The sequence below is a fragment of the Brassica napus genome, chromosome C3, assembly GCF_020379485.1.
Source record: "Brassica napus cultivar Da-Ae chromosome C3, Da-Ae, whole genome shotgun sequence".
Taxonomy (NCBI): Eukaryota; Viridiplantae; Streptophyta; class Magnoliopsida; order Brassicales; family Brassicaceae; genus Brassica; species Brassica napus.
Window position 1 is genome coordinate 59,914,003 of NC_063446.1, and position 15,461 is coordinate 59,929,463.

At 36.3% G+C, this 15,461-nt stretch overlaps 2 protein-coding genes across 3 annotated transcripts; both read right to left on the reverse strand.

Annotated features, from left to right (window-relative positions):
* Positions 1-4,469: 4,469 nt before the first annotated feature.
* LOC106426575 (haloacid dehalogenase-like hydrolase domain-containing protein At4g39970) lies at positions 4,470-6,334 on the reverse strand. Of its 2 annotated transcripts, none has more exons than XR_007320920.1 (9): positions 5,749-6,328; positions 5,606-5,656; positions 5,438-5,512; positions 5,327-5,360; positions 5,165-5,220; positions 5,013-5,068; positions 4,842-4,901; positions 4,706-4,752; positions 4,470-4,611 (listed from the first exon to the last, which is right to left on the reverse strand). XR_007320920.1 is itself a non-coding variant. In XM_013867289.3 (9 exons), the coding sequence occupies exons 1-9, from the start codon at positions 6,238-6,240 to the stop codon at positions 4,563-4,565; spliced, it is 924 nt and encodes a 307-aa protein (XP_013722743.1). In that variant the 5' UTR covers positions 6,241-6,334; the 3' UTR covers positions 4,470-4,562. The 2 variants fall into 2 exon arrangements, 1 of the variants encoding a protein (XP_013722743.1); XM_013867289.3 differs by having other exon boundaries at positions 5,009-5,068; positions 5,749-6,334.
* A 6,315-nt stretch (positions 6,335-12,649) lies between these two features.
* LOC106426543 lies at positions 12,650-14,926 on the reverse strand. Its single transcript, XM_013867257.1, has one exon. It carries the CDS (start codon positions 14,924-14,926, stop codon positions 12,650-12,652), a length of 2,277 nt encoding a protein of 758 aa, XP_013722711.1.
* Positions 14,927-15,461: the final 535 nt, after the last annotated feature.

Below are 15,461 nucleotides of genomic sequence, written 5' to 3' on the forward strand. Positions count from 1 at the left end.
AAGATAAGAACCCTCAGAAAACTAAGAAAGGTGCAGATAATGAAACCGAGGTTGTTAAAATCCTAGACATGATCGCGGCCGTTCCTAAATCCCGGGACTTAGCCGCGGCCGATCCCAAAACCCTAATAGCGATCGCGGTCGATCATGAATGCTTAGATGCGGCCGGCCCTGATGTATCTAATACTGATTCTTGGGACGCCAAGATTCAAGGTACTGAAGGTCCTGATAATAATGAGATCTCAATAAACTATATCTTGTCTGGGATACAATAGAACAAAAAGAATGTCGACATTGATGATATATTTGCATGCAATGTAGCACTTGAAATCATGGATGACAATGAGGATCATGAACCTACGTCTATTTATGAGTGCACTCAACGATCAGATTGGATCAAATGGAAAAAAGCTATAAACGTGGAGTTAAACTCTTTAAAGAAGTGAGATGTCTTTGGACCAATAGTCCGAACACCTTATGATGTTAAACCAGTCGGCCATAAGTGGGTCTTTGTGAGAAAGAGAAACGAACATGGTAATGTCGCTAGATATAAAGCACGGCTTGTTGCACAAGGATTCTCACAGAGACCATGAATAGATAATGAGGAGACATACTCCCCTGTGGTGGATGCTACTACTTTTAGATTCCTGATAAGTCTGGCTATAAAAGAAGAAGAAAATTAGACTTGCGGTTAATGGATGTTGTAACTGCATACTTATATGGAGCGACTGGATAATGAGATTTATATGAAAGTACTAGAGGGTATAGAGTTGAAAAAAAAATCTAGTACTCGAGAAAAACACTGTATAAAGTTGAATAAATCACTTTATGGATTGAAACAATCAGGTCGAATGTGGTACAATAGGCTAAGTGAGTACCTAGAGAGAGAACGATACAAGAATGATCTGATCAGCCCTTGTATCTTAATAAAGAAATCCGGCCAGGGCTTTGTGATCATAGCAGTGTATGTTGATGATTTAAATATCCTAGGAACCTCTGGAGAAATCTCCCAAACAGTTGAATATCTTTAGAAATAATTCGAGATGAAAGATCTTTGAAAACAAAGTTTTGTTTGGGATTACAGCTTGAGTACATAAGAGATGGAATCTTTGTGCATCAAATGGCATATACAGGAAAAGTACTCAAGAGATTCAACATGGAGTCTCATCCATTATGTAGCCCCATGGTCGTGAGGTCCCTCGGCCTGGACACTGATCCGTTCCGTCCTAAGATGGACGATAAAGATGTCCTTGGTCCCGAGGTGCCATATCTCAGTGCCATAGGAGCTTTGATGTATCTGGCTAGTCACACGACCAGATATATGTTTTGCCGTGAATATATTGTCTAGATTAAGCTCTTGTCCAACCCAAAGGCACTGGAGCGGGATTAAACATGTTCTTCGTTACCTGCAAAGAACGAAAGACTTGGGTTTATTTTATACTAACCAAAAAAAAGAAGGTTTAGTTGATTTTGCTGATGCAGGTTATCTTTCGGATCCACACAATGCTCGATCACAGACAGGCTATGTTTTCACACATGGTGGAACAACAATATCATGGCGTTCCATGAAGCAGAAGATCGCGGCCACATCTTCAAACCATTCGGAGATCTTGGCTGTTCATGAGGCCAGCCCCGAGTTGTTCAGAACAGGGGGAGTAATACGTGTTGTATTTTTTTTTCTTCACCATGGTTTTGTCCCACTGGGTTTTTCTGGTAAGGTTTTAATGAGGCAACATCTAAAGCGTATTACAATCCATGTATGGTTATGGCATCCAAGGGGAGGTGTTATAAATCATATTGTGGATGTCCATAACCGGTCCGGTTCATAACCGGCCCAATGCTAGAGAGAGAAAGTCGACCATGAGGAGAGAGAGAGAGAGAGAATCGGCATCTTGCATTTTCCTTATTAGATTATGATCTGTACTTTTTCCATATTTATATTTTGTTTCTTTAGTATTTCCATTATTCTATTGACGGTGTAATTTCCTATATATAAGGGTTCCTTATGTTTATGAATATTCATTCTCTAGTTTCACAGCAAATTTATATTTATTGAGTAGGTGAAATCTTAGGATATTAATTGAGGTATACATTTTCCATTCTCTAGTTTCACAGCAAAGTTTATATTTATTGAGTAGGTGAAATCTTAGAATATTAATTGAGGTATACATGTGACACTAAGTTTGGCGAGTCCTTAATATGGCCAACCCATCTCACTCATACCATACACGGTTTATTTTTTATGTTGGATACATTATAAAGAAAAATGGTAAATAAATACTTAGGTCTTGATTGATAGAGCATTAAGATTAACAGTAGCAGTATGCTATAGAAGCAGTATGTTGCATGAATTGTATGATTTTGCTAAACTGTGTAATAGGATGATTGGTAAAGCATTATGAGTATGTTATTTAAAATTATTATAAAAATTAGTATATAATATATAATATATTTATTTTTAGTGAATATATTTCCAATATATATAAAAATATATTAACATATAAAATTAAAAAGATATATAATTAATTTATTTTATTTAATAATTTAAAAATTATGTTTATATCGAAAATATTATTTTAAAATAAATGTTATAATTAAAATATCTATTTTAAAAAAAAATATTTTTATTGTAAATTAATTTTTAGAAATCAAAATTTTATTTTCTGGATATAAAAATAATTTTATGATATTATTAAATAAACTAAATTAATTAATTATATTTTTTTTAATTTTATAAATTATAAATTATAAATGCAAATGCTCTTCTAAAAGTTTCATATGAGAGCATTAGCCACTGAGCATTTGGAGAGCATTAACATTTAGTAAATATTTCTCTAAATGTTTTTCCAACAATTGTTGATTGGATAATATAGAGAATAATGCTAATGCTAATGCTCTACCAATTAAAGTCTTATTCTAGAGAAAACATTCGCAAATATTTGATGCGATGATAAAAGTTAGGTTTACCCCATAGGATGAACTTTTAAATTCACTTTCCCTTTAATAACTAATCAAAATGCCACATAAATTAATGAATAAAAATTATTAAATATTTTTTAGAAAAACCAAAATAACTAAAAAATAATAATAACCTCAATTTTAAAAACGCTGACGCCACTATCTAAAACTTAAATCCAAACTGTAACCCTAAATCCGAATCCTATACCCTAAACCCAAACCTATACCCTAAACTCAAATCTATAACCTAGATCCAGACCTAGATCCTAAACCCAAATTCTATACCCTAAATCCTAGATTATAAACCCAAACCCTATACTCTGAATCTAAATCCTAGACTCTAGATCCAAAACTTAAATTCTAACATTAAATTCTAAAGAAACAACATTAATCCAAACATCTAGGGTATCTGATTTGGGTTTCCAAATAACTCTATGTACTTATATAACATCATCTAAGTTTCGTCAATCTCCGGTTACCAGAAGATAATCGGTCAAGTTGTGTGGTTTTGTTTCCTTTGGGGACACTTGGAAGTATTTTTTTCTTTTAATTTTAATAAAACTTGTTCCTTTTTTTTTCAATAATAAGAAGACTATCCAATTAATGTATATATCTCATCATAGCAATTTAACAAATTGTGTGTTTATAAAGTTGAGCAAAAAAGTAAATTGAATTTCCAATCACTCAAATATTTACATATCTAAATGTACATGTAAGTTAGATAAACTTGAAAACATTAGAATTTTTAGTAACATCTAATTATTAGAAGTTTTTAAAGTTCAATCGTTTCAAAGTTCACTAATACCGAGTTCAAATTCTATAAAATGTGATTTATTATGGATTATCCAAATTAAGACACATTAGGTGAGAAAAAAATAGAAGATAATTTATTGATGGTTTTGTCAGGATACATGCAATGTCGGTCCAACACTTTTAGATGCACTAAATTTTATTTTTAACAACCTATTTTTAACAACAATTTTATTTTTTTTTGTCAACATCTTCCCTAATGTAATATATATAATTATATGTAATATAAAATATCTCACAATTTTTTAAATAACTCTATTAATAATTATGAAAGATAATTTTATGAAATTAATAGTATAGCAATATTTTATAATCACCAAAATTTTGACTATAATCGATCATAATTTACTAAAATCAATTGCTAATACAAAATCTCACATATAAAAATAATATTTACTTATATTTATATAATTTTTACTTATATTTTTTATTAATTTTCTTCATATTTTTATATAATTTTATTAAAGTTTATATGTAAACATAATTTGTGTTTATTTGATAATAATAATAATATTCATAAAAACATTAGTATTGTTTATAATTTTTATTAATAAATATATTATGGCTTCTTATGCTTGTTTTTGTGCACACCTTCTTATGCTTTATGCTCTAAACGATGGCGTGTGACTTGTCCTCTGGACTGGCTCTGGATACATGGTGGGTCTTGTTTGTATTGTAATGTTATTTATATGGTTGAATCATCATTTTGATCGATGAAATGAATTTTTTTTTTAAAACAATAACAACTGTACAGTTGCAGAAGAGAAGACAAAAATGAAAATATACAAATGCATGTATTAAGCTGCAGTGACAATGGTTTGAAGCAGAGTTTCCAGGTCTTTCAAGCTACGAATAAACACAATACACCATAAGTTAGAAAATGGACGAGGAAAGCAGATTCTTGTGAGACATTTCAAGTTTGATAGATGATAATACTTACCTCACATTAGTGAGATCAGGGTATACAGCAATCGCCTCTTTGAAATCCTGAAAGTACATGTTTTCTACTGTTATCAACCCAAGAAAAAGAGAATAGTGATAGTGGAAGAAGAAGAAGAAGATGTTGTAGAGCATACCTGATCAGATGTTGAAGAAGTGTATGTGATCACACATGACATGCCTGCTTTTGTAGCAGCCTATATAGATTGAAAGTCAAAAGCCAATTTATCAAGATTGTGTGTTCAAAAACCGAGTTTAGGATGTTATGAGATGTAAGAACGAGCAAAAGATTGGAATTATTAACCTGCAGGCCAATTACACTGTCCTCTATGACCAAACAGTCATTCACTGAAACACCTAGCTTCTGCACTCAAACATAAATACAGAATGTAAAACTTGGTTAATTCTTGTCAATTAAACTTGTTATATTAAGTTTTGTTAGCTTGGAATTCTATTATACCTCGGCAGCTGTTATATAAATGGAAGGATCAGGTTTCTTCTCCTTAACATCATCTCCTGGAAATTCAAATAAACAAAAACAAAAGGATATAATGAAACCTTAGACATCTAAAGCCCACAAAGTAATAAGTAACTCAGAACATCGAATGTAATGAAAAATCACCTGCAAGGAAGCAATCAAGTCCTTGGAATCGCTCCTAAAAGACATAAACATAACCGAGTTAAATAAAAATGTCACCAGTCTATTAGAGATTAGCAAAAGGAAACAACTCACGATTTGGATTAGATTCTCGAGACATAATATAACTGAACTCTTTGTAGCTGCAGAGCAAACAGCTAGTTTCTTCCCCTGTAGCATTAATTTCAAGAACGCCCAATTCATAATTAAAAAAGAATAAAAAAATTTCATTAGGGTAATTTAAACAAAGCTTGTTATTATTACAGCAGCTCTTGCTTCATCCATTAGTCTTATTACACCAGGTCTTGCTTCTACCTGAAACCAAAAAAAAAAAAATAGGCAAAGAGATTTAGATTCTCTCTTAGAGAAACTAAATAAGATGATGTGTTCAGGATCTCTCTACTTACACTTCCTGACTTTATGATCTCTTTGTACCTCTCTGTCTTCCAATCCTGCAGAGTATCAATCAACTTGGCTCGACCATCGTCACTCTCGGGAGGCGAGTCGAAAAGGGTCGAAGTCGGCCATCCATTTTCTCTAAAGTACCATCTCATTTTAGGCTTTCCACCTCCGACCAGGTTCTGAAACTTGTCGTAGAACTCGAGGCTCCAGTTGAGAGACTCGGATGAAGAAGGAGGACAACGAACATCGAAATGCGCGAAGGCGTCGTTGTAAGCTTGACGGTGTAGATTCTCCGATTCGAGTATCACACCGTCGCAGTCGAAGATCAGAGCTTCGAGAGACCGTGAAGATGACGCCGACACTGTAGAGATCCTCGCTTTCTGATAAACGTTTCTGGATTTGAAACGCAGCGTTTGGAGACAAGGGAAGCGGTTGAAGCCAACGGAGGAGGTGGTTGGGGGCAAGAGAATCGATGAGTGGCTGCAAGAAACCGCCATTGATGAATCTCTCACTCTGAGTGTGTGTGTGTGTGTGTGGTTCTAGAGAAGGATCCGAGCTGGTCTGACTAAGTGAGATAGAATTAAAAAAATGTGTGGTCTTCCTTGCGAGTAACGGTATTTAACTAACTTTTCTATCATACACCAAATGGCTTTTGGGTCACTAAGGCCCATTAACTGAAACCTACATGGGCCTGCTCCAGGAATTAGGTCTCCTCTGCTTTCACTTGATGAACAAGAAATTGTTTTGCCCTAATTAAACCATCGTCAAAACATTAGGCCATAAAAGCCTGCTCAATCACTTTGTCTAGTTTATAATCACTTTTGATCACTTTGTCTAATTTATAAGGGAAAATTGGAAATATGGAATAAAAAGACAAGCAGATTGTCCCTTTGCCATAATATGAATTATAAGTTGTCTCAATGCCATAATATTTTCTGTAAGCCCAATTAAGGGGGATGTATTCAATTTAACATTTGATGTGATTTGATTTTTAATGGGGTTTTAAATGATTTCAATAAGTTGCAGAGATTTATGTGATTTTTGTTAAACTACTTTAGAATATCACCTAAAATTATGGGATTTGAGTTTTAATTTTTTTAACTAAGAAATCCTACCCAAACACCCTAAAATCAACTGAAAACTTTAAAACTCAACAACTTAAAATATTTTCAATAACAGTGGATTTCAGAATACTTTAAGAAATGTCAAATTCAATAACAGTGGATTTTAAATGAGTTTTTAAAATTCATGTTTCAATAACACTGGATTTGTCATTTTAATACAAATCACCTGAAACTCTCGGTTGAATACATCCCCCTAAACCCCTAATCTAATCTTTTAAACGTTTTTGTTGATTTAATTATGTAAAAGAAGAAAAAAAATTAAAAAAAAAAGTTCTTTGTTAATTTAATTATTAAAAAAATACAAAAGGGAAAAATTGACAAACCCCGAGGAACCCTAATTGTTGCCTCCTCCTTTGGCGATAGAGAGAAAAGACGATTTGAAGTGCTCCAAAAGGGGATCTCGCCGTCGCCGGTGTCCTTCTGGTCCGGCGGTGTTCTTCTTCTTCTTCTCAATCGAAGTCTCAGAGACCTCGTCTCACTTCGCGGCTCGTTCTCAAGTAAGTTGCCAAAGACCACTGAAGCTCGTACCTCGCCGATAACTGAACTCGTGCCTCACCGCTCCGCTCTCACTCCCACCGCTCCGCTCTCATTCTCTCAGCCATAGTTTCAAGCAAACCAATCGATTCTCCTCAGGTTTTTTTATGAATTTTTTGCATGTCTTTGTATCTTTTACTTGAGGTTTTTTAAGATCGATTTTAACTCTCATAAGTTTCGTTTTTTTTTTGTGAATTATTTAGGATTCAATCTTATCAAAGTTTCCTACTTTTTTGAGCTTTGGTTAATTTGTTTTTGTAGCAACCGATCTCTAGTAACTGTTGTTTTATCTTGTGAATTGTATTATGATGCAATTGTTTTATAAATATTGACTGTAGTGATTGTGTTTCTTTCATTGTTCATAGGTATGACGATTGATCAGTTGCCTAAATGCTTATTCAAAGAGGAAACTGAAACACAAGTTGAGAAGGTCAACAACAGTTGTCGAACTTCCATACTTGCGAAGGTGGCGAAGTACTGTCCAGACGAATACAAAGAAGTGTCGGAGGATCCGCTATTTGCTCAGATTGTGGCCATTTATGTACACAAGCTTCAGTTTTCGGCAAGAGCGATCCACACCTTCGTTTGCAAGCAGCTTCTGACTGCAGAGCGTTATGAGTTGTGGTTCCATTACGCTAGGAGGCCTCTCAGATTTTCAATGCAAGAATTCTATGCGATCACAGGTTTGAAATACAATGACGAGCCCGACTTGGAGATTGATGACTGGGAATATGATGGAGGGTTTTGGAGTAAGTTGCTAAGGAGACAGAAAAATATTTCAGTTCAGCAAATCAGGAAGGTGCATGTGAAGTTGTGTAATACCTGGTCTCGTGTTGATAGGCTGAGGTTGGTGTATTTGTGTGTGATTGCTGGTATTCTTATGGCGAAGGATGAGAAGGTGTGGATCCCATACAAGTACATCAAGCTCGTGATGGACTTCGAGAAGATGAGGAAATATCCGTGGGGTCTTCACTCTTTTGATATGCTGGCGAGTTCCATTATCAAAGTTAGGGATAAAGTGAAGACGCAAAACAGTTATGTCGTAGATGGATTCTCGTATGCACTTCAGATTTGGTTGATGGAGGCTGTTCCGGACATTGGGTCTCTTTTGGGTCAAAAACTGAGAGAAGGCGTGACTACCATGAGGTGCAGGAATTGGAAAGGATCTGCTAAGATTTCCTATGAGGATATTATTAACATAGAGTCTAATTTGGCATCCACCGTAAGTTCTGTTTCCTTTAATTGATGTTATTGATGTCCATAGTTCTTAAATTGTTGTGTCTTTAACCTGTTTTAAAATGTTTTTTTTGTAGGGAGATGTGTTTCCATCCATTTCTACATCTGGAAATTTCAAAGACGTGATTATTGATGCTGAGTTTGCTCGACCCTGTGAGATGAAGGATGAAAGAGTTGATCTAATCATAGACATGCAGCGAAATAAGTATGACTGGAGTAAGCATGTTTGGGCTTATAAGGAAACTGTGAAACCATTTCAATACAGTTCTGAGGAAGATGGTTCAGATGAAGAAGCGGCTGTAGAGACAAGTGATACTGAAATTGAAGAAGAAATAGAAAGCACCCTTGTGTCTCCTTCTAAGAAGAGGAAGAACAGGTTTCGGGATACTGGTGCGGAGTCGAGGAAGAAGAGGTTACTTTACCAAAGATCAACCGAGAAATATAGAGATCTTGAAGAGGAAATGAAGTCCTATATCCAGAGTATGTTTAACTCTTCTTTTACTGCCTTAGGCCTCGAGGTACGCGAGATTATTGAAGACCGCTTTATCAAATTAGAGGAGAAGATCCTTTCATCTCAGACTCAGGGTGGTGCGCCTGCTAATACTCAGACTCGTGGTGCTGATCCGTTTTGGACTCCTTCTGCTGCTACTGCTCCGGCTTCGGTTTTTGGTCGTGCTCCTGCTCCTACTCCGGCTTCTACCAAAGCTCCTGCTTCGGTTTCTACTCGTGGTCTTGATCCTTCTCGCAGTGCAGCTTCTGCTCCTTATCGCAGTCAAGCTTCTGCGACTGCTCACACTGGTGGTCCTGCGAATGCTGCGAAGACAAGGTCTCAGACAAAGGTAAACAAGAAGTAGATCCTTTTTCATGTCTTCGGTTGCTGTTATATTTTCATGTCTTCGGTTGCTTTTCTTTTTTATGTACTCGGTTGATGTTCTTGCGGTTTGCAATACTATTGTAAGGATGATGTTGTCTTTGCTGTGTGTAATATTTATGTAAGGATGATGTTTTGGATCATGTGTGTGGTATTATTATAAGGATGGAATATTTCTTTAAAAATTATTAATGTCATGTTTTGTGTTTCATAACCAGGATGCAGACTTGTCTGATGTGTTTGACAGCTTATTTAGCACCTTAGATTACAATGTAGGGACCCAAGAGCACTTACAGAAGACAATGGGCAACCTTACACAAGAGTCAAATGTTGACGGTTTTGATCCATCTTAAGACAAGCAGTCCGAAGGACCTTCTGATTTCACTACCAGTGACTTCTTTTCGGCCAGAGATCTTCAAAACACCATTCTTGATTGATAGTGATGATATAGAAGTTCGTTGCAAAGCCAAAGACTACGAATTGGTTTTCCTTCCAGAAGAGAAATGGGCCAAACTAACTGAATGGACCTTGAATCCCACGTAAGTTATTTGAATTGTTTTACTTATTTTTTTTCAAATCCACCTCATAAATAACATCACACCAATGCTTTCTCTTTACAGAGTACTTCAGATTGGGCCATCTACATTTGATGCAGAGTTAGCCTCGCGGATAATTGAGCCTAATATTTGGTTGAAGAACTTTGTGAGTTTAGCTCAGAAATATTTTGCAGATTGATTTTTGTTGTTGGTTCTCATTCCTAAACAAAATTGAATTGTCTTTTTCAGGACATGGACGCCATGATGTATTTGTTTCGGGAAAAAACCGCATTGCGTCGGTGGAGTCCAGACCGAGTCGCATTTTTGAACTGTATGTTCAGTAATCAGATTATCACGGCCTATGGGAAGTTTGATGGAAACAGGAGAGGGTACAAAATCGACGACAATTTTCTCGAGTATGGAAGAGGCGAGCTTCCATATCATGGAAGCACAGGTTCAGTATGGAGCATTGATGTCGATCGTCTCTACATCCCTATATGTGTTAACCAAATCCACTGGATCTCTATTTGCGTCAATCTTGTGAACCGGACAATTGATGTCTTCGATTGTGGGGGTAAGAAGAACAGCAGGGTCGTCGAAGCTTTTGCCATCCTCATTCCACGAATCGTCAAGGCTGTCCAGTCGCCAGAGAGGAAGAAAGATTTCAATGTGAAACAATATATTGTTTCATATGTCCCCATGCGCGGCCTAAACATGAGTGGTAATGATTGTGGTGCTTATTCATTGAAGTTCATAGCGTGCCATCTACTTGGCTTAGATTTCTCTTTGGTGAATGACGAAAACATCAAAGAAGCCTGACACAAGATAGCGTTTGATCTTTGGGAAGCAGCAAATGATGCGGTCTTGCAGTCTCGGATGTCTAAATTTAAGCCTCCAAAGCGTGCTCCGGTGAAACCTGTTGACCTCGGTTGACTTTTTGATGTTTTTGCTTGATGCTCTTAGATTTCAAGTTTGTTTCATCTTTGGGTTTAAGACTTGGTTATTTGATTCTTGTATTACTCTTATTGTTATGGAATTATTGGTTTGCTACTATTTTACTGTTTTATGAATTACTTTTAGGAAATAAATCACATAGGGTGTAATTGTATACCCTAAACCCTAAAATACCTTAAACCCTAAATTAGCTCTGAATCATACTCTAAATCCTAAATTAACTATGATTCATACCCTAATTCCTAAATTAACTATGATTCATACCCTAAACCCTAAATTAGCTTGAAATTATATCAAAAACTTTAATATAGATAGGTTTCAAATACAATACCCTAAATCACATAAAGAAATAAAAATAATTTTTTGTTAAAAAAATAAGAGTTAAGTGTATTAACATAGCGATTTTAAGTAGAGTTATAGAAATTAGTATTTTCAAATTTTGTCTTCTTATAGTTTTCAGATGTCGATTTTACTGTATTAGTGTGTAGTATTTTAGCAGCCATATAAGGGTTATAGAGTATAAACCTTTTATGGTTTATACCCACTAGGCCCACCCGAAAGTTCTTAAAACACGACCCTGAACCCGGATCCACACACCCCCAAACACGTGATTTTCTTTTCATTTGTCGAAACTTAAGAAAATAAAGTTGAGAGAAAAGGGGATTAGGGTTCTTTGTCTGCGAATCCTGTGAGTCTCGAAACGAAATCACAATGACCAGTTCGTCGAATTCTTCTGCTTGTTTTCCTCGAATCTTTAATCATGGTGTGCCCACAAGATGTTGGTGTGGCGAGGGTATAACCACTTTTGGTTCATCGACGACGGAGAATAAGTATCGACGATTCTACAGATGTCAAATCGCAAGAGATGTAAGTCCATGTTTCGATTTCGTGTTGCAGTTAACATCATACTGACAGATTTTTTGTTTCTTTTGCGATAGAGAAAAACCTAGAATCATCTATTTAAATGGATTGATGAAGCTTTGATTGACGAGATATGGATGGTAGATGCGAAACATGAGAGAGTTGCTCAAGAGATTACAAAGTTTGAAGAAAGGGTTATAGAAAAAGTGAAGTCCGAGATTGTTAGAGTTGAAGCTGAGATGTCGGAAAAGCTCAAAGAGAAGGTGAACTTGGAGATTGCTAGAGTTGCACAGGATATGAAACAGAAGCTAAAGATTGCGACGGTGGCTATGGTTGTTGTGGGAGCAATCGTAGGATTATGGACTTCTCTTACTGTCTGAGCAAGTTTCAGTGATTGGTTGGTTGTCGTCTGAGTTTGATGGGTTCAAAATATCTTAAGTTTGCATTCCCTTATTTTTTTCATTATGATCGACTATAATACACTTGATGGCTTCTTGTTAACTCTCGGTTGCTGACTATTATCAGCTTCAGTTGACAATCTAATACTTATCGTTTGTTTTCTGTTGTTTCAAAGCTAGTAGTTTCAGTTCACAATCTTCTTGTCTGAGTTTATTGGGTACGAAAGAGATTAATGTTGCAGTAAAAATACAAGAGAGATAACAAGATGTCTAATATCCATAACCAAGAACAATAAAATCCAAAACCAAGCAAAACGATTAAATCAAGTAACCAACACCATAATGAAAAACAAGCTAATCAAAAGCAACAAAAATCCAAAACAACAAACTGGCTAAATAACTCTGTCACATGTAGCTCTGTTATGATTCTCTTCGCCACATCGACTGCATCTGCGCCTCTTCTTTTCTTGAGCTCCTTGCGATGAACGGAGTTTGTCTTCAACCGTCTCGTATCTGCGCTTTCTTCTCCTTCCTGCTCCTCTTCTTGATTCAGGAGGTTCCACATTAGCATTCCGAACATCATCTGGAACAACCCAACTATCCTCCGGCACACCTATTGGATTGATAGTTTCTTGATAAGCTGTTGTCCAAGTGGAAGTCGTGTACATGTCATCCGTTAGTGAGGATGGGGCTCGACCATCTGTTAAACCAGCCTTGATTGCGTGTCTACATGGGATTTTCAGGAGGTCGTATTTCCCACATGAGCAGGTTCTTCTGTTCAAATCAACCAGACAGTCGATTGTATCTCCGCGAACCAAAAAACGGTACTCGTCAACTGGCTGAACCAGAAACGTTTTACCCTTATTAATCCGCCTGTCTATTTTTTTCTCGATGGCAATAGTCAATGGTTTTGTGTACTTCCTGCTTCGTGTGCGGCGTTCGAAGAACCAACGGGTCAGCATTTCTCTGATGCTATCCAACAAAGGAATGACTGGATACTCTCTTGGTGTGCGTAAAGCAGAGTTTATTGATTCAGCTGGGTTTGTCGTTGTGATGTCATACCTGAATCCTGGAAACTGACAGCGAGCCCACTTTGTAACATCTGCATCTGTTAAATATTTTCCAATAGCTGGACTAATATTGCACACAACTTGGAATCTCTTCTGAAAATCAATGACTCTATAAGCTTTAGAAGCTTTTGCAATCAATCCAGCCAGTCCCTTTCCTCTGTAATGTGTGACCACATTATTCAACAAATGGTGGATGCAAATTCTATGTTGAGAAAGAGGATATATATTCTCTATTGCCTTACAAAGTGAGGCATTTTTGTCGGACACAAAAGCTAGAGAATGCTCGTCCGCAATAACAACCTTTAGCTGTCTCATAAACCAATCCCATGAACGATCATTTTTTGAGTCCACTACCGCAAACGCAACAGGATACAAGTTAGAGTTTCCATCTAAAGCTGTCGCAGCAAGTAAAAACCCTTTGTATTTGCTCTTCAAAAATGTCCCATCAACAACAAGAACTTGTCGCATGGCTGTCTGAAAACCTCGTACTGATTGGCCAAATGAAACGAAGAGAAATCTGAATCTACCATCAACATCGGTTTCATAGAACGTATGCGTTCCTGGATTAGGTTCTCTCAGCATATGCAAGTACTTTGGAATTTTTCCAAAACTCTTCTCTGGAATACCTCTAACCATGCTAATTGCAAACTCCCGAGCATCCCATGCTAAGGACTTTGATATCTCGCATCCATGTTCCATCCTCATAATCTGTATGACATCATTTGTTTTGGGACCTTCTTTCACACCATCATACCTATGCATTATTAGACCGCCAATTGTCTTTGCAGAAGCTGTCTGACCACCATTATTCATACTCGACGCAGCACATGTGTGATTCGCCGCATATTTTTTGATGATGAAATATGTGGAACCTGATAACCCCTCAGCCAGAACACTCCATTTGCAAGGGTTATATTTGCATCGGATGTACCAAAGTTTTCTATTAGATTTCACAACTTTGTAATCGAAGTTATGGTTCATTGCCGATATTTCCAAAGTTGCTTTCAACATGGTTTTGTTTTGAAACGTTTCACCCATCTTCACAACATCCACCAAAGAAAACCGAACACTTTTTCCACTATCATCTTCTTTTGCTTTAATGGCGAGAACTTCATCTTCTTCATAGCCGTTTGAGTTAGAATTATCTTCAACATCCTTGCTTGATTCAGATGAACTAACACTGTCATCTCGAGGTGGAAACGAGGAAGGTTCACCTTGCTCTCTGATAGGCGAGTTAGATTTCTCATTATCAACCCCAATGTTGACGTTGTTTCCACTGATAGGTGAAGTAGACACACACAACCTTGTAGAAGCTTTTCCACGTACATATGTAAGAAAAATTTTGACTTGCCGATCACTCTCAATGATAACTGGGGGACAGTCTATTGAACCGATTAACTTCATAGGTAAGTAGCTTAACTCAAGCTCGACAAGGTTTTGGTCAATTCCAAAATCTTCGAAAGCCATACGCCTTAGGTCTTCAAAGGAACTTGTCAATTCCATGTACAATACTCTACCTCGTTTGTTCTTATCAACCGCAAATCCCCATCCTTTAAGGGGATCAAATTTCCACAACCCACAAGAAGCATAGATATGCATCTTCTTCAACAAGAAATTCAAAAATTTTGGATTAAAAAAAATCAAAATCCTCTAACGAAGAAGAAGACCACGATTTTTAAAAAAAAAAATATTTGGAAAACACGAAATTTAAGGAAAATAGATTTAGAATATATTCTCTTAACAGATTTTGGAGATATTTAAGAAAAATATACAATTCGAAATTCGTAGAACCTACATTACGTTGTCCGAAGAATAAAGGAATGTGGTAGATTATGAAATCATATTATGGCAGACTAATGCAACATGACAGATTTTTTCATTTCGCCTCTGTAGATATATTAGAAAATAATAGTTAATCAAATCTACTGTAGTTCAGAAATGAAAAATATGGTAGTCGTTTAATTCTACCATGTCTACCGTCGTTCAGAAATAAAATAAATAGTAGTCGTTCAATTCTACCATGCTAGAATTATAACAAATTACCGATTTAACGTTCTGCTGGTTGCAGATATTCATGTAGTTAGCCGAATATGCAATCTACATCCTCGTAGGCACTAGATTATGTTTTTTGCTA